The 23985-nt window shown below is 33.4% G+C and overlaps 3 protein-coding genes across 3 annotated transcripts; 2 read left to right on the forward strand and 1 right to left on the reverse strand.

Annotated features, from left to right (window-relative positions):
* The first annotated feature begins 192 nt into the window (after positions 1-192).
* LOC136413735 (histone-lysine N-methyltransferase SETMAR-like) lies at positions 193-23802 on the forward strand. The gene is made up of 2 exons (XM_066397434.1): positions 193-764; positions 23383-23802. The coding sequence occupies exons 1-2, from the start codon at positions 405-407 to the stop codon at positions 23713-23715; spliced, it is 693 nt and encodes a 230-aa protein (XP_066253531.1). The 5' UTR covers positions 193-404; the 3' UTR covers positions 23716-23802.
* On the forward strand, positions 2693-14242 carry LOC136413737 (cuticle protein CP14.6-like). Its single transcript, XM_066397435.1, has 3 exons — positions 2693-2780; positions 10859-11031; positions 13777-14242. The coding sequence occupies exons 1-3, from the start codon at positions 2772-2774 to the stop codon at positions 14030-14032; spliced, it is 438 nt and encodes a 145-aa protein (XP_066253532.1). The 5' UTR covers positions 2693-2771; the 3' UTR covers positions 14033-14242.
* LOC136413746 (uncharacterized) lies at positions 17707-18391 on the reverse strand. Its single transcript, XM_066397445.1, has 2 exons — positions 18128-18391; positions 17707-18059 (listed from the first exon to the last, which is right to left on the reverse strand). Exons 1-2 carry the CDS (start codon positions 18298-18300, stop codon positions 17771-17773), a joined length of 462 nt encoding a protein of 153 aa, XP_066253542.1. The 5' UTR covers positions 18301-18391; the 3' UTR covers positions 17707-17770.
* Positions 23803-23985: the final 183 nt, after the last annotated feature.

Genomic DNA, 23985 nt, shown 5'->3' on the forward strand with positions numbered 1-23985 from the left:
TTCCTCTTTCGATCAGAGTTTAAAGTGTTAAAAATTATTGAAAACTTTTATTTTTATAAACATTTTTGTGCAGCCATGCAAAATAGTGAAATTCGTGTGTTAATGAAATATTTGTTCCACCGTGGAACCACAACAGCTCAGACGGCTCGCAATATTAATGATGTGTTTGGTACTGAAGTCACTTCACAGCAAACAGTATCTCGTTGGTTCATGAAATTTCGTTCTGGCAATTTTGACCTGAACTATCCTGAACAAATGAACCACGTGGACGACCTGAAACTCAAGTGGATAACGATTATCTGAAAGCCGTGGTGGAAGCGAATCCACGTCAAAGTGCAAGCGAATTATCGTTAATATTCAGTGTAACCAAAAAAACAATATTGACTCATTTGGCTGAAATTGGTATGGTGAAAAAGCTGGACAAGTGGGTACCGCATGAGTTGAGCGACACACAGAAAGAACGACGTCTTGAAGCTTGTGTTTCTTTGTTGTGCCGGTATAATAACGATCCATTTTTGAATCGGATTGTTACTTGTGATGAGAAATGGATCCTATACGACAATACCAGACGTTCATCGCAGTGGTTGGATCAAGATGAACCACCAAAACATTGTGCGAAAAAAAATCTTCATCAAAAGAAGCTTATGGTGTCCGTTTGGTGGTCCAACGCAGGTGTCATCCATCACAGCTTCATGAAACCTGGTGAATCGATTACGGCTGATGTCTACTGCCGACAACTGACCGAAATGATGAGGCAACTGACGGTTAAGCAGCCAAGATTAGACAACGCCCGGCCACACACCGCACAAGTCACCTTGGCCAAGCTACAGGAGTTGGAATTGGAAACTCTTCGTCATCCACCGTATTCACCCGACTTAGCACCCACTGATTACCACTTCTTTCAAAATTTGGATAACTTCTTGGTAGGGAAAACATTCAACTCTGACGAGGCTGTCAAAGCTGCCTTCCAAGAGTTTATCGACTCCCGGCCTGCAGGCTTTTACAGCAGGGGAATCAATGAACTTCCCGTTAAATGGCAGAAGTGTATTGATAATGGTGGTACATATTTCGATTGACAATAAAAACATTTCATATGAAAAAAAAATGACTAAAGTTTCAATTCAATTCTACTCATTTCATTCTACACGACCTAATATAATATGTATTTCCTGTTTTTCATTGGATATATATTTTGTCTCTCTCATATACTGTGAGTGTCATATTTCCTTATTCTTTACTTCTAAAACTGTTTAGACTTCTTAATGATTGTTTAATTTATTTTTGAACTTCCTCTTCTATAGAGCGTTTCAGAATAAGTCTGTCAACTGTTTAATGTAGGTCCCTGTGATCGAAGTAAGAAATAAAGTTAATACGAATATAGGTCGTTTTTGTTTCCTGTCTGAAATACAAGATTATAAAAATAATAATTTTTTAATTTCAGATAGTTAAAATCAACAAGGGTTTTTATATTGTTGCCTGAAATTCAGCTCTTTGAAAAATACGAATACACCTTGGAAATATTCATGGCAAATTTAGCAATTTTCAGGAAAAATAGGTTTCTGGAAGAATGTGGAAAAAATTCAGTTTTGCTCTAGAAATATTGTCACAGGGATTTAGGTCGCCTCAGGGTGTTGGAAAATTTGAACTATATTCTAATCAGTTCCAGATGATGAAAAATGTAACAAAGAAAATTTTTGGCTTAACTGTGCAACAGGGATGCTGCAAGTTCGGGTTTTTCGTAAATGGCAAATTATCTATTAAACTTTCTAGAAATCCAAGAAGAAGTTCCTAGAAAATTATTCAATCTTTTAATCTGAAAACATTATGATACAAATCCAGATTAAATCAAATTTCTGGAGGATTTTGAATTAAGTTGACGCTAAGTCTGGGATCCAAATTAGCTTCCATTCTGGAAATTACTGATTCATGGTTGTTGCAGTACAAAAAAATAGAAATCGTTCTAGAAAATTCTGAAGTCAATTAAGTTACCTAAAAAATCAAGAAAAGACTCGAGTTTCATTCTGAAAAAGTTGTGAAAAAAGTCAGTAGTTCTGAGCAACAACCAAACCTGCGTAATCTAGGACAAATAATAAAATTAATTCCGGTTTTTGGAATATCTAAAGCAATTTGAGTTTCACTCTGGAAGCGAAAGAATAGCTCTAATTCCTGCAAAATTGAGTCAATAGTTATTTACTTACGTTCGGAACGTAGCTGAAAGACTTCTTACATCGCAGACGTGTCAATTGCTTCAGGCCGCTACGTTTCAAATTTTTTACATATTTTAAGTTTGAAACTTTTCTAAATGAAAATTTGGTTATTTTAAGTTATTAAAGAGTATCTTATTGCAAACTTCTTCGTGAACAATTTCCTGAAAGAATGAAAATAGAACATACTCTGATCCAATTACAGTTCTTTGAGACATAAAAGCTGGTTAAGGCAAACTCTGTTGTTTCTCTGATTACACTCACACCTTAATCATCTAAAATTCACATTTCCGCCTCGACTAACATGCTCTCAAAATAGTCAACGAATGAAAAAAAGCCAACAAAGCATCGACTTTTTGTCCCAACATTCAAACAATAGGTCATGCAACAATAATGATTAACTGACTGAAAAAATATTTCGAATGACATCTTCAGGCAGGACGAGTGATTTAATCAAGATTAGATCTTTCGTTACGAAATTCGGGGGAATCGTGACACCGCGGAAATCAGGTATATAAACTACGTGTGGAAAAGAATAATTTGTTAGTCAGTGTTTCAACCACATCAATGAAACCGGTGAGTGGGTTTAGATCTTGTTGGTAAGCAGGCTCGTTCATTGGAAGTGCGAAGTGCAAGGTGCAGGGATAATGTGCTTAGTGAATGCGGGAAATGGGGTTATGGGTTCTAAGTAGTTTTGTAAGCCAAAAAAATTGCTGTAAAATTTAAATAAATTCTTGAGTTGTCCTTGCTCAAAACCACCCCCCACCCCTTGAGATACTTTAATATAAGATTTTTTTGCCTTTTGGGGCAAGAGACATAAATTTTTATTGCTTAGAATATCAGAAAATTGTAATTTAGTTCTAAATGCCATAAAGGTTTCCCAGCAACTTCTTGGTAAAAGTCACCCCTATCCTAAGTGTGGATATTAAACTAAAATTATTATATGATTTAAATCAATCCGTGCTCCTATGGTAACTATAACCAACTATACATATATGTATATCAAATTTCATCTTTAAAAAAATTTTTTGAAATACATGTCTTTTAATCCCTAATCAATTATAGTCAAGGTTTTTTTGTCTAATAATTGCTGAAATACCTGCTGTTTTCAGACCAGGATTTCAATGATTCTTATCAGGTCGAGTCCATGAAATTACAATCAACAAGAAGTTATATTTTATCAACTTTTATACTTCCTATTAAGAGACAAACTAATTATTTTATTACAGTGGCTGTAGGGCGGGAGCATGATATACCAGTTTTTGTACCAGATATTAAAATTGCGTATTAAAAGTATATGTCTGATAGCCCTGACCTGTTTCTGTGATATTAGACAAGTGTAAAATTATTGTTATGCAGAACATGTAAAAATTGAGAATATCAGGATAAAATTATCGACAGATTAGTCCAAAACATTGTCTTAGTATCTTTAATTAGAACATTTTAATTTTTCTGACCTATGTTCTCATTATTTCTTCGAGTAACTGTAGTCGAATTCAAATAAGATTGATTTTCTGATACTTCAGTAGAGTCAAGTAGGAAAAGGTTTAGATCCAAATCTCTGAAGTTTCAATTTGAAGCGCAAAAATTCAAAAGTTTACTAAAATATAGGCAAAAAGCCATATTCAGTGGCTTCATTTCGTACTCAAGAAAACAAAATAAAAGTTCACCATTAATGATTAAAACCCTGAGTTTCTTTTCGGGAGTCAAAAAGTCAGGTATTCTCAGATTCTGAACAAAAAGTCAAAATCTGAAGTTTCAATAATTTTTTTTCATATTTGTAGAAGTACCAATATTGCAGTATTAGACTTAACTAAATTATGATATCATTAGATATCTTTTATTAGAATCATTCGATAAATTTCGCTCTTTTGTCGACGTATTCTCGGTAGGTCCACAAGTCTAGCTTAAGTCTAAATGTGGTTTAATTTGACATATTTAAACGCAAAATGATTAATTTAAGTCACTTTTGAAAGTTAAGTCAGCTTGTGGATTTACAGAGAATATGAGGGGGAATCAAAGTAAAAAAGAACTTACCTCATTCTCCCTTTGCGTTTCTGATATCCTTCACCGCCTTTGAGAGATCAATGATGTGGTTTTAATTTGAAACATCCTGATATGTGAGCTTGAATTGAATTAACAGGAATTTGCAGTTCGATTATAGTTACACCATCCAAAGACCTCTTCTTCTCTCTACGACATATACCAAATTGAATTTAGGAAAAATATGGACATCTGCAGCAACTTGGCATATTTAATCTTCTTTGTGAACCTGGCCTTTAATTAAAAAAAACATGTATGTCCAGAAGTCAATTTGAATATAAAATCTGCATATGATCATATTGACATGCGATTATTATGTATATCGACATAGTCACCTTCTCTTTTAAAACATTTAATCGTTCTTTTACCAAATTCCATTAATACATTCACTATCATATTCGAAATGATTTCCTGACATCCTCTCGAAATGATCCTCGCCGAATGATTAACATCTTAAAGCGACCTGTGCTGGTAGACTTCTTGTTTTAAGTAACCATATAAAAAATAATCCATGGAGATTAAGTCAGGAGATCTAGCAGTCCATGCAGAATTTTTTTTGAAAAATAATTTTTTTTCGCATAATTAATCATTTTTAATAATTTTCCACATAATTCCAACTTAAGTAGACGCGCTGTATAAAAAATGTATAAATCTGCAAATGTGGACAGAGTAATGAAATGCGACATATAAAACTTAAAACAACAGAAAAATAGTCATAAGAGAAAAATAATAAAATATTTAGGAATAATACTGAACTGAAATCTTAACTAGAATGAGCACAAATAGCTAATAATATGAGGAGCCCAAAGTGAATAAATCTATCAAAAATCTTTTGCTAAGTGTGGTGAGGGTAGACCCGGTCACCATTTTGACAGTATTAGATTCATTTCTGTTAAAGTCCATAAGCAAAAACGGCATAGTAAAATTCAACAGGATTCAAGCGACTACCAGAGTCACCGCGATTAAGTATTAGATGAATAAGGTCTTCCCTATGAAATGTACTCAGAGCTAGAGTAGAGGTGACATAGGTTTATTTAAGTTATAGACGATTATGGCTTACACAAACTCCCTACCTAGTTAGTTTAAGTTATGGTCAGGACTATTAGTATTGTTACCCCTACATAACCAGGATGAATAAGAGTAAAAAACCTTTTTACTATGACGTTGATACCATACTGTTACGTAAGGGAGATAAAAACTACCCAATTAAATCTAAAAAATAATAGATTCGAACAGCAAGCATAGTTTCAGGGAGAAAGTTATATTGTTTAGTAAGTAAGAGTACATCTTATTTTGACCAGTGCTTCAAAGAAAGAAGACGCCTTTCAATGCTCAAAAGAAAAATATATTTACAATTCAAGGCTGCTAAATGCAACTGACATCTGTTCAGGAGAGTTGATGGCAGTAAGTGAAGCTGCAGTCTCTTTTGAAGAAGGGACTGAGAAAAGCAACAATACGTATTTACAGGTTTCGAAAGGGCTATGAACGTATACTATGCGATTACAATACGCTACATTCACCAGGTAATGATTCATTCTTCAGAACACTCAGACTCCTTCAACACCCAATCACTAATTATATCAATTTTTCAACTTTCAAGATTTACACTGAATTATTCCCCCAGCAGGTGTGTGCGTTCTGACTTACACTTGTTTTTGTTCTCTCTCGTAGTGACCACCAAGGAAGTGTAATCGAATAAAGTAGCCAGAGAAAAAGATTAAAAACCCTGTGAAAAAAAACAAGCCTTCTTCTACTTAGCAATCTCGGGTCGTTTTGCTTTAATGACTTTTTCTAGAAACGCAACAAAATTCCTTAATCTCAAGACAAAATTAACAATATGACAACATAGCCGGTACTCTCACGCAGCATGCAACCATCCTGAATTTTATTTGATGTTTGTTAAAACTAGCAAAAATGTGTATGACGAATTTCTTAGAGAGAATAAAAACGGTTGGGATTTCTGGCTTGCAATATCTTATTTAATTATCTAAAATTACTTAATAGGATTTTACAATTTTCAAGATGTATACAAGATGTCTCTGAACATAGTGCCGTAAAAAAGTATTTTAGGTTTCAAAATATGACGAGAACTTCATATTAACATAGGTATATCGAAAAGCACTTTGTTTCCAATATACAGGATGTGAAAGGTTGGTTCCTGAGGATGGTTTTTTTATTAATACTTTCGAAACGTGTCGTAATAAAGTAATGAAATTTTTTGCTTTATTATAACTTTTTGTATTCTATCTGAATCTCTGCAAATAGGCACATTTTTTCAAGAACGGGTAATACAGGAGGGGTAGTGCTTAAAAAGCACTTAAACTTTTTGTACTTAACTTTATTACGATTTTATAGGAAAAATGTGAAGAAAGAAATTTGAAGATTTGTACATAAAAAATGTACTCTTGTAAAAAGTCGAAATCTCCAACAGTTTTCGAGAAAATAGAGATTTAACAAATCGGTGGGCATTATGTTTTATTGAATTTAATTAACATTAGATTTAAAACTCATTTTTATTCATTTTTAAAAAAGAATAATTGTAATTAAACACTGGTCCAGTGACAATGAAAAACCGCTAGACATTATTAATAAATGCTATCATATACGGAAATGTTAAAAATGTTATTTTTTTAATTTCAAGGTCAACTGGGTGTAATATATGATGTTTATTTAATAAATCATGGTATCCACCGACTTATTAAACCTCAATTTCCTCGAAAACTGTTACAGATTTCCACTTTCAAGAACTTCTTTATGTAAAAATCTTCAAATTTATTATTTTTCCTATAAAATCGTCTAGTCGTCAACGTTAAGAGCAAAAAAATATAGGCTCTTTTTTAAATACTCCTCTCCTATATTACTCGTTGCTGGAAAAATGTGCTAATTTCTTTATAGAGACTCAGAAAGAGCACAAAAAGTTGTACTTTTATCAGAAAAATTTATCTGAACCCGTTTCGAAAATATTAATAAAAAGCCACAATCAGGAATCAACCTTTCATACCCTGTATATCGAAAACGAAATGCGCTTCGATATGAAATTTTTGTCATATTTTGACACCCAAAATACGTGGTTGAATTTATGGCACTATGTTTAGGGACACCTTGTATAATAAAATTCCCACTGTTTAACATAAAAAGCATGATTATAAAAAACATGTATTTATTACAGATTTAAACATGTAATTAAACATATGTTTAGGTGCATATCATTTTTAATTGCCTTTAGGGTATAATTTCTTATGTATCTACGTCAAATCGAATAATGTTGGAAATCCTGTTGACAATGAACGGCCACAAATCAAGACTTTTATAAATTTTTATAGGGATTAAATTCAGACCAGAACTTTGAGATAATGAACAGAAAAGGTGAAACAATTAAAATAATTTAAATTTGATAATTAATAAAATATTACTTTTTTAGTTCACTTTATTTTATAACAGGTTCCCAGATGTGCGTGTGTGTATACACATTGTATAAGGAACCAGTTAATTAAAAAGTCTTTACTCAGATGTATTTACCCATATCAATTTCAAGCTTACGTGGAATCATTATAGCTTCCCCTATGCATTTCCAAGGAAAACGTTGAAATTCCAGAAAAAAACAATGCGGAATTGTCTAACGAGGATTAACGTTTGGATTTCCCATTTTGTTCGTCAGTGATCTGACAAATGGGTTTATTATTCAGTACCAAAGGTTCCCAAGAAATTAACGTAATTTTACGGATCGTCGTTCTTATTTTTATAACAATGGGTACCTATTATGCTAAATAGTAATTAAATGGTACCTACGCAAGTGCGACGTTCGTTGATACTTTTTCTAAGATAAATCAATGTCATTTGAAACTTCTGATGAAAATTATTTAAAATCTGAGTGTAAAACCTATAATTCCTAATGAATTCAAGAAAATTCAGGACTCATGGAGTTTGATTCGAGGTGGGGTATGCGAAGAAGAAAAAACAACTAATAGAGAAATGGAGGTACTCAAACCTTAAAGGAATCAATTGCTTATTGCTGCGCAGATTTGGATATTGGAGATATCCACCTCAGTGCTCAAAATTTGAAAATTTAAACCCTTCAAATTCAAGGTTGAAGCTTGAGCTAATCTTGTACTCAAAATTACAGAAATTCCATTATCCAAACTACTAAAAATATGTCACACGTTTGTTACCTGCATTTTCAAAAGACCTTAAATCATTTGTCAAAAATCCAAAAATTTCGCAGAAGCAAAAAATAAAAAAGAAAAACCAAATACCTCTAATTGTAAGAGTTATTTGGAATATGAACATAATATATGAGTAGAACCCCACTTCAATTCGCTTTTTTTAAATTTTGTTAAATCAAAGTAATTTATGTGTTTGGAATAGGATCTAAAATGTCTCAAATACTTTTGGGTGTTTCAAAAAACCTCCTTATCCTCATGGAAACTTCTGAAAACTCACAGACAATCATTGTGATTTTGATTGACTAAAATGGGTGAAGTTCAATTTTTATTGCCTGTCTAATATCTCCAGTTAAGCTGATTCCCAATACTTAATTTGTGGCCAAAAAGACTGGCTTTTTACCTGTGTTTCATTTTTTTTTAGTTACATTCACATACACACATAGAGTGTGGTAACTTTAATCCAATGAGAAGCTAAATATCAATTTTGATGTTAAATTTAAATTTTAATATCAGTTTCGTGAACTACTAAAGGAAAATATTGTAATTTTTAAAAATGGTAACAGAAAGTTCTCCAGGACGTAAAAGATCGCCTCCCATATAGTAGCGCTTGTTCCAAGTTATAAATTTTCTATTAGAGGTACATCAAACTTCGCATCCACCATATAGTCAAGAATTAAATTTTGATCGAACCAGACCTGACTAAAGATATACGAAGTATTCCAAAAAGATTGTGTTGAATTTAAGAAGATTATAAGCAATATTGCGGTGAACAATTTTTACCTAGAAGTCTGTAATAAAAAATTAACTGTTTTGGCTCCAGAGTCATCTTTATTCGAAAACGTAATGTTAGCTCGTTGATACAAAAAGACTTTAATTTTTACTTCATTTTTATTTAAAATAGTACAAGAAAATATAATGAAGTTTCAAAATGACGACCCTCCAATCTGGTTACAATTGTAGCAATTTTTTAAATTTGTTTTTTGAATTGATTAAATTTGTTCTTTGAATCATTGAATCGCCATTGCAAGATGTAAGATCTTGCTGCACGAAAAGAGTGGCTGCCACCATTCTTGCCAACAGTGCCTCTTGGATGCCTACAGCAGTTTCATATACCCCAAAGGAAAAATCCAATGGGCTTAAATCGGGATTTCGCGCTGGTTACTTGATAGATTTAAAAAGAAAAATAAATATCTTGCATTGCACAGGAAAAAGGTGCAGGTGCACTGTAATGTTAAAACCACATTCTATCCCCCCCATGGAAACGTGTGCATTATCCAATAGCTCAGAAAGTCAAGAGACAAAAAAGCGTTTGTTTTGTTTATTTTTATTCTATCCATTTGAATTGAATCTTTTGAACAAAAATGACTCTGGAGCCAAAACGGCTCATTTCTGACTAGAGGTTTCTATGCAGAAATTGTTCACCGCAAGGAACTCTATAATCTCTTTAAGTTTGGTACAACATTTTTGGAACACACTGTAAAAAAGGGGTTGAGATAGGAGGAGTCTCCGGGGTGATATACGAAGAATTCCCTCTCCATTAGAAGAGAAATCCTTGCCTTTATCCACATGTTGCCATTTTTAGAAACTAAAATGACTTTTAATCTCTTCTCCAGACTCCAACCATAAAAGCATTGATAACGAAATTCATAAGGAATTGGTTAAAGAGATGCATGCAAGAAGTGTCTCTTAGCCGAAATATTTTTTTAATTAATAATCAATGTTGCATAATGTAAGCAAATCTCTGCGCAAAAGAATAGCTATAAATTTCCTTTAAATGTTAACGACCGCTAATTTTGCATATGTGCTCAAGGTTCTAGCACATTTCAGTACAAAAAGCATTGCTTTTTTATTATGCTTATTGCTTAATGCTTCTCCACAATATTAGGCATGGTTACTAGTTTAGTAGTTTGAATGAGAAAGGTCAAGTTACTTCTAGTAGTTACTCACAAGTTTATAATTTGTAGCTGAAAATACTTTCACGCTCAAGGTCTAGACATTCTTCATATAACAGATCTGAGAACAAAAGATGCGTACTCTCTATGATTAATTATCCTCATACGTTAATGATTTCAACACAATCTTGTTGATATATGAGTGATCTTCTATTGTGCAATACCACATGATAAAATGCTAGCAATTTAGAATCGGGCCGATATTATGTTAATTTTTCACACAAAAACCTGCAGGAGTGGTTTCTGGTACCTCCATGGTGTCAAGGTAAACAAAACACCTTCTCCTAGTTTTTGAAATTAGATGTTTATTATTAAAATCCATGAATCAATAGAATTTATTTAAAATGTGCGACGACCGGTATCTGGGACATGATCAAGGTTAATGAATGCACCTGTTATATTCAGGTTTAGTAAATAAATCGGTCTTATCATGTTTTGATATTCTACGATATTCCATAGGAATTTTTAGGTAATAACGACGACTTATTTGTTTCAGGTTCTATTACTTCTCGCCCTTATTGGGTTAACCTGGGCTAGACCACAATTCCAACATCCTCCACAGGTGCCCCAAAATAGGCCTCCTCAGTTCAGGCCTGTAGCCCGGGCACCTCTAGCCACAATTCTTAGATATAATGCTAATTTAGGATTGCCCACTGGGTTTTCATATGCGTAAGTTGAGTTTGATGTTTATTATGAGAATTATACCTAAAACGGCATTCCAATGATGGGATGATGATATTGGAAGAAGATGCCAATACAATTTTGAGGCCAATCTTTGGTGGGGAAAACTATGAAATATGTACTAAATGGGTTTATGTAAAGTGAAAAATCTAGAAACAAATGTTGTATTATGGAGGTTCCCTTGAGGGAAACTTATTATCCCTCCATAAAATGCTCCAAAATTCCATCCGCACCAATATGTTAATGTTCTCTTCTCGTCGTCATTTCCTACTGAAAGTCTGAAGAAAACTAGAAACTTTTGTGTTTTACTTTCGCTCATAAGACGATAATTTCATAAAAATCTGAACATTAGCCAAAAAACCGATTTAAAACTTTCCACTAATTCCTTTACTTTAAAACTGATTTTGGGACTTCATAACAGATGTTCCCACGCATTACGCACTGTATAACGAGATTACTTTCTGATTCGGGGGGTCGTCTGTGGAAAGATCATTAAGGTGCAATCAACTTAGCACTACAATATTTTCAATGGATACGGAATTGGACATGTATTGCTACTATACAGTGCTTGTAAAAAGGTATTGCCACACGTTTATAGTTTTTACAAATCTGATATTTAAAAAAAATGCTTAAAACGTATAATTTTATTAAAAAACAGCATTTATTGCATTATTTTTAATGTTCAAATTTTTCACCCCTATCTAACAACCCTTGCTAATTTTTTATTTTCAATGGGAAAAATATCCAGTGTGGTATATCAAATGAAGGATAATTCAATAATCAAAGGGACATAACGAACTAAAATTGAATCTAAAATTTTTTTAAAAAAAGAAATAAAGTCCATATCCTAAAAAGATTAAAACTGTCAATTTTTACTTCTTAGATAGACAATCCATTCTTATTTTACTTTGAAAAAGTGAAAAATGACAAAACGTAGAAATTCCAAATCTTTTTCAATGTAAACAATTTTTTAGGTACAAAATATTTTATTTTTCATAGAACTGTAATAGCTATATTCAGTTATTAGGCATTTGCCACAATTAAAATATAAAAAAACAGATCGTCCATCTGGGAAGCAAAGAATTAAAATTCTAATCTTTTTAGGGCATGGAGATCACAAAAGAACTTACGAAGAGGTATGTCTCATATTTAACGAGAAATATCTTATTGATGATATTGTAGTTTCTCGGATTAATAAAAAATTTCAGCAAATTGAAAGTGTGAAAGCTGCTCTAAAATGTGGAAGACCTCGAACAGCAACTGGCGACGATAAAGTACTAGACATTCTTTTATCTGTCGATGAAAACCCCATATAGTCTATCAGTAAACTTGCTAATGAATTTAACGTATTTGCAAAATCAGTAAGCAATCTTTTAAAACAAGAAAAATTTTATCCATATAAAATTTCTCTTGCCCAAGAGAGGTCGCCTGAAGATTTTTATCGCAGAATAAAATTTTGTGAATTGATACAAGCAAAAGGCATTCAAGATAATACGGTCTTTTCTAGAATTTTATTTTTGGATGAAGCAATATTTTGCTTAAGTGGATTTATCTATTGACATATTTGTCGCTACTAGTTTACAAACAATCTTCATTGGATGCCAACTCCACATATACAACATCCGCAAAAATTTAATGTCGTAAAAAATGTATAAATTGCTATAATTGGCCACCAGTTCGTTGGTCTATTTTTCATGGAAGGGAACTTAAACAACACATCATACTTGCACTTATTGCAAAACGAAATAATTTATATCAATTGCTGCAATTCTTTCTCGAGAAAATGGGAAACGAGTGGCCAATCATATTTGGTTCCAGCAAAATGGTCTCCATGAAATTTTCCCTAGAAGATGGATCAGTAGAAGAGGCGCAATAAATGGCCGCCACGATCTCCAGATCTTACGCCCTTTCATTTTTTTTGTGGGCCACTTAAAGGGGAAAATATCGACGACAAAATTTAGATATTTCACGTCTTGAAGTTTAAACAGAACTAAAATTAATAACAGAGGCAACACCGATAATTGCATAAAAGAGTTCGAGGAACGACCGAGCCTTTGCCAAATTGTTACTTGAGCCTAATTTGAGTATTTATTGTAGGAATTTTAATTTTGCTTGATGCAATAATTTCTAAATGGGTTACTTTATTTTCTTTCTAATAGTTTTATTTTTTAAGGAAACTGTAGATCCAATTTTAGTTCGTTATATCTCTTATTGAATTATCCTTCATTTGATACACTACACTGGGTACAGTTTCATTTGAAAATAGAAAGTTAGTATACCCCTATCCAGCTACCCCTATTAGTAGGGGTATTAGTAGGGGTAGCTGGATAGGGGTGAAAATTTTTAACATTGAAAATAACACATTAAATGCCTTTTTTGAAATAAAATTATACTCGTTTAAACATTTTTTTAAATATCGTATTTGTGAAAGTTGGAAATGTGTTGCAATACTTTTTACAAACACTGTATAGTTCGCAAGATTTATTCGTTCGCAAGTCAATGTATACAATAAGGGCTAATTAAGCCTAGGCGATGACTACGACATTGTTTTCTATGCACAATCAAACTAATGAAAAAATCAAGGTTGAATACAATATTCCTATATGCGACGAGAAAATTGTTTCGTTTCAATTAATTAATTTTCCTTTAAGTATTTTCTATCAAGGTCATCAAGGTTGCAATTGAAACATTTTCTTGTTAATACTTAATTAACGCTTTTTCTCACCATTGCAGGGTTGACACGAGTAATGGTATCAGCGAAGCTGTCATTGGTAATGTGAGGAATCAAGGTACAAAAGATGAATCCCTTGCGGTTGAAGGCCAGTACTCTTATGTCGGAGACGATGGTCAAACATACTTGGTCCATTACACGGCGGACGAGAATGGTTTCCAACCTGCTGGTCAGCACATACCACCTGCTGCCAACACTAGAAAGTTGGGCATACCATCTGCAGCTCTAGCCTCCCTCGCGGGAGGTGGTTTAGGCTGATCATGATAAGATTTCAGTATTATGCGCCAATGTTGTTCAAAAATACACAGTAATTTTTTTAGGTTTATCAGGTTTTGTACAGTTTTTGAATATTCACTGCCTAGAGCTACCTAATAACAACTATTTTTTACCATTGAATTCTGCTTGTTCATGAATGTATGTACCATTGTAAGACTGTCGTGGATAATAAACCATTAAGAAAGTTTGAAATGCGTTTCAAGCAGTATTTAACCATTTATGTGTATTTATAACCATGGTAATGTCGACTCAGGGTATTGACGGGTATTCACAGGTATTCATAAAAACATGAACTGGGTATGCTCCTGACTTTAGCCTGCCTCTGGTTTTCACTGATTGATAATGCCATTTTTTTAAAGTAAAATACAAGATATCATTTTTGACCAAACAGTGACGTGATTTAAGTTTCTAAATACAGAGAGCTCTAAAAATAACTTTGTCACGAAATTGATTTAAACCTGTTGAAATGAAAAATACGACTTTAGTACCTGAGTTTCATGAACTTGCAAATGACTTTTGATACTCTTAATAATAGATTTTTTTCGTGCCATTTTCGTAGGAAAATATTTCAATGTTATATTTCTGCTTTTACTATTAATACGGTCTCACGACGTCTTTAGTTTTAATTTATTCGCACTAAACTTCTTGTTTTTGGTGCTTTTTAACACGAACTCATTTTTAACAAAAGAGCGGTACGTAGGTTGTTTTTTCTTCGAATTTTGAATTTGAAAATTTCGAAAATCAAGAAGTTTTCATAAATATCCAACCAAAATTGAACAAAATTTTCATTGGTTTTTTGAAATGATTTTATATCTGCGCTCTAGTAGAAGACGCCCCTGTTTTGTAGTAAATTAATTCGAGAATTTATTCATATAAAGAGAATACTTTGAGCCACTTTATTAAAGTTATTGACTTAGTGTGGCTTCAAACATTTTATGAGTTTGATCAAAACATTTTCCAAAATGTCATAAGTTTCTTCTGAATTATATGTTGACAGAGCCCTGTTTTCTCGGAAATCTTGTTGAGAATTTAAAAAAATGCAGAAAATCTTTCGGCATTTTCATTCTTAAAAAATCAGTGGCGTAGAGTATTTCGAAGCGACATTGCAAATTACAAATATTATTACAAAATCAATGTATATATCCTTTCACGGTTTAACTCTTTTTAGAATTCTAGTACTGCAAGTCTTTGCTTTCTCCGAAATATTGTTGTAAATTTTAAGGAACCTAGAGAACCCTTCAGGATTTTAATTTCTAAAAAATCAGTAGCATAGAGTATCCCGAAACGATATTGGAAATAACATTAAGAAACCAATGTGTGGCAAATGCGTTCTACTTCACTTAACTGAGGTAAATGTTTCGTTGTTGTAGTACATGCGAAATATACACATCAACAGAATCTAAAAATAATGGCGAAAAATCACAACAAATTATTTATTGCCGTATGAAAGCAGTTTTTTTGTTAGTAAATAGACACGGTGTTATCAGTTGAATGTTTAAAAACTGAAAAAGTGTTTAGAATGTATAAAAAGATCAAATTTGGTAGATTCAGATGTTTTTCGTTCTTTTTTTCAAAAAATAACAAGTTTTCACAAGTTGTTCAGTTGAGAGTTAGTTCAGTGGATTATGACAAAACGACATTTAACAGGTCAAAAAATGTACAGGGCTGTTAGGATGCTTGAAGGTGTCGCAACCCAACAACATTGCTTTTAATTTATAAAGCTCTCAAAGTCTGATTAGTAAACTTTGGAATCGGTTTCATGCAACACACAGTGTACGTGAGGGACACTTGGGTCGGGCAAGAATAACAACCCCGATTCAAAATCGTTTTATAACTTTTCAAGCCAAAAGAAACAGACTTCAAACAGCATTCAAGTTGGTATCTAAATTATAACTTACACATAGTGCGATGGATAGTGCTCGGGTCAGAAGGCGTTTCCATGCATCCAATCTTCATGCTGGACACAGAGTTCCTCCTTTATCACGTGGAAGTCAAGAAGCAAGAGTCGTGTGCTATGATGAACATTGGAATGGGACGAATGAACAATGAAGGACAGTTCTGTTTTCCGATGAATCTCGGTTTGGTGTTCGTCCAGATTCAAGGCGTTCTAGAATATGGACAAACCTGGAATGGTAGAAGGCTTGCAAACTGCTCAAGAGGTATGCAGTTATCATGAAGGACCATGGTGGAAGGATGATTAAAAAAAAACACTTTCAGAAAGCAGAAATGCATACAGAATTTTTTACAGATAGATTTTAGCCATCCCTCGATGTGTCACAAGAGGGGTGTTTTCATTTACCTTTTTTTAAGTTGGGGTACATGGCAGTGAGAGGGTGAGAGATATTTATTTATGGGTGAAAAGGTGGCTCCCAAAAAATTCAGATTTACATGTTTTTGGAAATGTTTTATATTATAATAAGTTTTGAGATTTTTTGGGTAAAGAATGTTTTAAAAATCACACTGTATATACCGCGAAGCCCATTGAAAACGAAACACACCATTTTGTGTCAAAGAATTTTTCTTTCTATAAACGCTGGGACACGTCAATTTTATTTGTAAGGGCAACAGCTCTTGCGATAAAATTCGCTTCCAAATTGTTTCACCTCTTTGCGCTGTGATCACAATCCCTGAAACGTTATTAGGAATGACAGGGCAAATGATACCTCATTTGAAAGATTTTTCAAAACTACATTCAATGATGTATTGTAATTCCAAATTTATCGATTAGTTTTTTAGAAAAACAGCTACAAATTTCGTAAAAAATGCAATATAAACTTAGTTAAATAGTACGTAAACAATGAAAAAACTTGCTTGTTGATGGGAAATTGGTTTATTTTCAATTTTGTGCTCACAAGCAGTCTTTAGTTACTTTTATTTATTATTTCATCTTTTTTTAACCAAAGACTGTGTATCAACGTTGATTTCCAGAACGACAAATTCCTAATCATAGAATATTTATGAGAGTTTACCAAACATTAAGGGAAACTGGCCACTTTACTCGTTTCCTTTTGCCCCCCGCGACGCCCAGACCACACACCTCTGGATTTTTACGCTGGAGCCACCTAAAATCTTAAGTGTATTCGCAACCCATCAACTCCAGAGAAAAATTGATAAAGCGAATATAAGAAGCGTGCGAACCCATGCGTGAAAATCCGAGGGAAATTGGTTGTGATCTTAGTTTGATTTCTTGACGAAGATGTATTCAAAAAGATTAAAAACCCATTTGTTATTGGAAATGGGTTATACCATCCCTTGAAATATTTCCCCTTCGTCATAAAACACCCTGTATAGTGCATATAATGTAATTCATCTAATTTATACTTCACAATGCAAACAAATGAAAAAAGAATAAGGATTGTATGATGATGATAGCAGATCAGGGTTTAAAGCAGTTTACAAATACCGCCCACCTTCTTAGTAAATTTTATTATGTAATGTGTAATATTCTGTACTATATGTGAAAACTTTTATTTCACAACGTGTTGATTGTAAATCCATATTTGTCGCTTTTATGAGATGATTACGGTATTTTATTAAATGTTGTCTGAATTTATGGCGAAAGTCATGAGATTATTTTCATAACACGAATAGGTAAAGATAAAGGCCTTCACACGATTTCTTGTTCTGTCGTGTCTCAAATTATAGTTTTAATAAACAAAAAATTATTTAATTTCAAATTCCATGAAAATTATTGAAAATATAACCAAAATTTAAGGAAAACTACCCGAGACCCCCTCCAGTCAAAGATGCTAAAGTCGAAGAACCAATTCGAAGCACCACAGGTTGGGACCTAGCTGACCCATTTTCAGGTTTTACTGTTCTGTTAACGGCACCCACACCGAACTTCTGTTTAGCCAAGTACCCATTGTCGTCAGCCGAATATGTCACAGTGTTTTTTTTCCCATCAACTACAAAGCTAAAGAATCCTTTAATCCTGAACACTTTCCGCCCCATTACTTCTACAAGCTCTCCAGATTCCTCTCGTTCTTGAAGATCGCTTGTTAAATATCTATGAAACGCAAGAAAATTAAGATAATAAAGGTAGATCTAGGTACACTAAGTTTAATGATGGCTTACCTAAAGTGATATCCATTTTCAGTCAGTTCATTAACTTCTTCCACTATTTTTGCACCTGGAAGTGCATAAAGAGATCTTGCTAACACAAGAAGAATTAGCGATATTATTTTGTTTAAGTTCTTCATAGTGAAGTTGCAGATCAAATGTAATGTTTTCTGATGGAAAAGATGCATTTAGAAGTGATTTTGCCAAGGTAACAGCAATAGTAATCGGTTTTAGTGATGCAATAATAAAATTATACTTATTTATGATGATGATAGGTTTTTTCATTTTTCATTTAAGATATCTCTTCAAGAATTTGATATTCCGTCTATCCCTCCTATTAAAATTACCGAATAACAAATAAAATAAGAACACAAGGCACACAAGGAATTTACAACTTTTGTAATTCATTTCTTAAAAAAATGCTTTCTCGTATGATAATACAGGGTGTTCTCAAAAATGTGGGGGAAATGCTGGAAACGAAAAATTCTTAACCAAAGATTGTACTTATGCTTATAAATTGTTTTCCAAAAACTTACCTTTAAAGAAATACAGTTCTTCAAAATTTGATAGCGAAAATGGCTTTTTCTAAATGAGTTTTCTTCCAGTTGATAAAATTTAATGAATTTATTTCAAAGTAATACATTTATTTTAAACAATTTTAACATAAAAATGTTTCATTTAGAATATAGGTGATAGAGCAAAATATACACGCAAAATTTCATTACTCTTGTAAAACCGCCTTTGGACCAAATGGTGTTTTTCTGAAAAACGATTCGGGTTTTGTTCATTAACCAAGAGTACTTTTCTTCAGGAACGCCGGAAATCTAATAAACCATATAATAATTTTAAAAACCCAAGACCTTAAAAGTTTAGGGATAGAGGAGTTGAGGGTAGCCTCCCATCCGCCTCCCTGCAGATGTAGAAAGAAGTGTTAGGTACGATCTTATTAACCTTGGTATAATACATTAACCTTCTTGATAATCTGCAGATTAAGTTGGTATATTATTTAATAGATGACCTAATATTTATAACAAAATTACATTCTGATAATTGGAATTAAAAACCCTTTCAAATTAAATGTCACTCAAACTAAAATGATATTTGAGATTCTGAAGTTGAATGCACCCCCGCGCAAGGGGTGATTTTATCGAACCTGTATTTAACGCTAAAATGTGCCCCCATCGAAAATAAAACCTAATTTCTAATATTTTGATCGTAGTTCAAAATAATCAGTGGTACACCCTGTATAATAGGTCTAAAATAGGACTTGTTTGCCGGGTGATTTTTCATATTAATTCGAAGGGGTCATTTCTTTCTGGAGGGTTAGAGCAACTAATTTTTGACGCGGAAACCGTTACGAGTCGTCAAAACGGCCTTCTTTTTTTCATTTTGAAAATTACGTTTTATAAACTTGTAATCTCAGCATATTGCTGAAGCTTAGCACAACGTTTCTCATCAAATAAAGTTAAATATATGCTTTAATTGGAAATGTAGACTTGTGCGCATTTGATTCTTATTAATTCGAAGTGACACTTTTTGTCTAGAAGGCCGTAATAAGAATTAATTTTTTTACAAAAAAACTTTAAAAATATATAAATTTCTCTGAAAACATTGAAGTATGAATTTAACTATTTGAAACATTTCAAGGTTAATGATCTCTATATTTTATATTTTTTGGTGACCTCAAAATCATATTGAGCGCCGCAAAGAGCCCTGATAGAGTCTGTAGTATAACCGAATGTGTTATAACTTCGTTAGTGCTTGGTATTGGGACTCACTTTCATGCCTATTTTCGGGATAGCTATGAAAGTGATTTTCCATTAAGTCGTTGGAAAAGTAATAAATTTCCAAGATCTTTTTCAGTCCTTTCAGTTCAGGTTCTACTGGTGTGAAATAATGTTTTGCATTATGTTCACTAATCGCTCCACGATTTCTGTGAAAAAAAACCTGCTAATTTTGAATCGAATTAAAAAATCTTGGGAAGGTTTCTCTTCATATTACCTTCAAGCATCTCGAATATGGTATATTTCATTTCGCTATAAAACCCACGATTTTCACGAGATGCAGCAGTAATCTCATAAAACCGCTAAATACAAAGATGCAAATAACTTGTTTTGGAAAAGAACATTTGTAAGAAGAATTCGAAGGCTAGTCTGCCTTTGGTTCGACATAATTGAACAATTCCCGCAAGATGAATACTATTTTTAATTTTTTGACAATAATCTCCTTAGGAGTGTATCACTCAGTGCCTATTTCTAATAGTAAAAGTCTATTAGTTCGATATGAAGACAATTGGAATTTGGATAAATATAGATACGGGTAAAAAGAAACAACATGCAATGAAGGGTATTATAACTAATCTGAATGAGTCTACCAATATTTATGAACTTTTAGATTTGAAACTGATAATGGAATCTAAAGAGACGAAGTTAGAGAAATCAAAGTAAAAGTAATAAATAAATTCTTACCGTAAGTGGTTCCTATTCCTTTACTGGAGATATAGGAAAAAGATACATTGTGACTTACATATCTCCCTTTAATGCCAAATAGGGGAGAAATAGCCCCTCTTCCACTTGGTGAAAATGTGCCCCCTCCCGGAATCTCATCCCCAGAGCTGATTTCTTTGGCAGGAAGTAGTTTAGGTTGAAAACTGCAACAATTGAGTTAATAAATTTAACAATAATGAACATTTTGTTTTTCTTATTTGTTGAAACATGTAAATATACTATAATCTGCAATGTAAAATGGTATAAGACACTACTTCATTAATTGAATATTTATGCTAATTTACACTTCATATTTCAACTGTTACTGGGATAAGATAAGTAATGAAACACCTCTGTTTTCACTTTTTACAATTCCCGATGTAGGAATACTGGAAGTAACGAATGAAATTATTGAACACGGATTTCGCTTTAGATAAACAACCATTGGCTTGAATACAGGGTGTCCCAGCAAAGACTAGACACCCCGAATAACTAGTTCATTACAGTTTATGACAATTCGCTAGGGCACACTGATTGTAGTTTCAAGATGATCCAAATCTTTGTTTTCAATTCTGTGAAACATTTAGTGAACAGTTGTTGAATAATCCCAACTTATTTTACAATACATGTTTTTTCGATTAATGTACATTATTCTTAATTGGACAACTCAATAGGCACCAACTGCAGATACTGGACTGATAATAATCCACATTTACTGAGAAAAGCACAACCCTTGTATCCGGTAAAAATAAATATTTGAGCTGCAATCGAGGGCAATCACATTGTTAAACCGTTTTTTATTAATGATGCGTTAAATGGAACAGGTCCTATTGAATGGCCACTAAGTTCTCCAGACCTCACTCCCCTGGATTTCTTTCCATAGGGGTATTTGAAATCTAAGGTTTATAGGATCAAACCTCGAAGCTTTAGGTCAAAGCACTGTGTTGAAATGAAGCACCCTTGCCGCTGATATGTTTTCGAATGTTAGAGAATAATTCAAAGTAGACTGTGTTATTGTCAAGAAGTTTTGGTATCGCCACGAACTGTCAGGTGAAGTCTAAATGCTCAGGGATTATTTGGAAGAGTTGCAGTAAACAAACCTTTAATTTCAAAAAAGAATCGACAGGCGCGACTTCAATTTGTGTGTGAACATCTATCCTGGTCACCGACCAAATGAAGTATTGTCCTTTTTAGTCATGAAAGTAAGTTCCAGCTATTTAGGAGTGATGGCAAAAAATATGTCAGAAGACCAAAAGGTAAAAGATATGGTTATAAATGTTAATTACCTACTGTGAAACACGAAAGTGGCACTCATGATGGTGTGGGGCTGCTTTTCTAGATCTGGTACTGGGCCATTAATTCAAATTAAAGGTATTATGAATCGTTTTGTCTATCAAAACGTGTTGGAAAATAACATGTTATCTTATGTTGAAGAAGAAATGCCGTTCCAATGGATTTTTCAGCACAACAATGACCCTAAGCACAAATTGCATTTAGTTAAAAATTCGTTAAATGAAAATAATATATCTCTAATAGATTGACCGTCTTAGTCACCATATCTAAATCCCATAGAAAATCTCTGGGAGCATTTAGACCGACAAGTTTATCAAAACAAGAATTCCAGCATTAATGAACTATTCAATTTATTAAATGAAGAATAGAAAAAGATTTCTACGCAACATTATCTCTGGTAAATTCTACGTCACGATGATGTGCAGCAGTCATTAAGGCAAAGGGTTATGCAACAAAGTACTGAACGTTTAATTAAAGTTATCAAAAAAGAGTGTAACTGTTTTAGTTTCCATACTTTTGATCAGCAGTTTTTCATTAAAGTGTAATAAAGTCAATGTAGGTTGTTTTCTATTTTCATTTTTTTTAGTGTTATTTGATATTATTAGGTCGTGTAGTATGAAATGAGTAGATTCTTGAAATGCCACATTCAACTGCGAATAACTTCACTCTAAATCTATATTTGGACTTGACTTTTTTATGTGGAAAAGTCACATTCTTCCTCTTTCGATCAGAGTTTAAAGTGTTAAAAATTATTGAAAACTTTTATTTTTATAAACATTTTTGTGCAGCCATGCAAAATAGTGAAATTCGTGTGTTAATGAAATATTTGTTCCACCGTGGAACCACAACAGCTCAGACGGCTCGCAATATTAATGATGTGTTTGGTACTGAAGTCACTTCACAGCAAACAGTATCTCGTTGGTTCATGAAATTTCGTTCTGGCAATTTTGACCTGAACTATCCTGAACAAATGAACCACGTGGACGACCTGAAACTCAAGTGGATAACGATTATCTGAAAGCCGTGGTGGAAGCGAATCCACGTCAAAGTGCAAGCGAATTATCGTTAATATTCAGTGTAACCAAAAAAACAATATTGACTCATTTGGCTGAAATTGGTATGGTGAAAAAGCTGGACAAGTGGGTACCGCATGAGTTGAGCGACACACAGAAAGAACGACGTCTTGAAGCTTGTGTTTCTTTGTTGTGCCGGTATAATAACGATCCATTTTTGAATCGGATTGTTACTTGTGATGAGAAATGGATCCTATACGACAATACCAGACGTTCATCGCAGTGGTTGGATCAAGATGAACCACCAAAACATTGTGCGAAAAAAAATCTTCATCAAAAGAAGCTTATGGTGTCCGTTTGGTGGTCCAACGCAGGTGTCATCCTTCACAGCTTCATGAAACCTGGTGAATCGATTACGGCTGATGTCTACTGCCGACAACTGACCGAAATGATGAGGCAACTGACGCCAGCCAAGCAGCCAAAATTAGTCAATCGAAGCGCACCGCTATTGTTGCACGACAACGCTCGGCCACACACCGCACAAGTCACCTTGGCCAAGCTACAGGAGTTGGAATTGGAAACTCTTCGTCATCCACCGTATTCACCCGACTTAGCAGCTACTGATTACCACTTCTTTCAAAATTTGGATAACTTCTTGGTAGGGAAAACATTCAACTCCGACGAGGCTGTCAAAGCTGCCTTCCAAGAGTTTATCGACTCCCGGCCTGCAGGCTGTTACAGCAGGGGAATCAATGAACTTCCCGTTAAATGGCAGAAGTGTATTGATAATGGTGGTGCATATTTCGATTGACAATAAAAACATTTCTTATGAAAAAAAAATGACTAAAGTTTCAATTCAATTCTACTCATTTCATACTACACGACCTAATATCTTTTCCATTAAATACTTATTACTTTCTTTTCATGGTACAAAACTGTAGAATTTTAAAATAAATAAAGTTTCCGTACTTTTGGCCACCACTATTGGCCTCAAATGAATTATTCAGAGTCTAGAGGTATAGGATCTAAATCGCTCAATTTTAGGGAAACAAACACTTCAAGAATTTAAAAATTTTCCTGA

The sequence above is a fragment of the Euwallacea similis genome, chromosome 15, assembly GCF_039881205.1.
Source record: "Euwallacea similis isolate ESF13 chromosome 15, ESF131.1, whole genome shotgun sequence".
Lineage (NCBI taxonomy): Eukaryota > Metazoa > Arthropoda > Insecta > Coleoptera > Curculionidae > Euwallacea > Euwallacea similis.

Coding starts and splice junctions, on each gene's coding strand:
- LOC136413735 (XM_066397434.1), top strand. CDS start 405: ATGGTGAAAAAGCTGGACAAGTGGGTACCGCATGAGTTGAGCGACACA. Junction 765..23,382: donor AAATGATGAGGCAACTGACG/GTTAAGCAGCCA, acceptor CCAGCCAAGCAG/CCAAAATTAGTCAATCGAAG.
- LOC136413737 (XM_066397435.1), top strand. Junction 11,032..13,776: donor CCCACTGGGTTTTCATATGC/GTAAGTTGAGTT, acceptor TCACCATTGCAG/GGTTGACACGAGTAATGGTA.
- LOC136413746 (XM_066397445.1), bottom strand. CDS start 18,300: ATGCATCTTTTCCATCAGAAAACATTACATTTGATCTGCAACTTCACT. Junction 18,060..18,127: donor GAAAATGGATATCACTTTAG/GTAAGCCATCAT, acceptor TGCGTTTCATAG/ATATTTAACAAGCGATCTTC.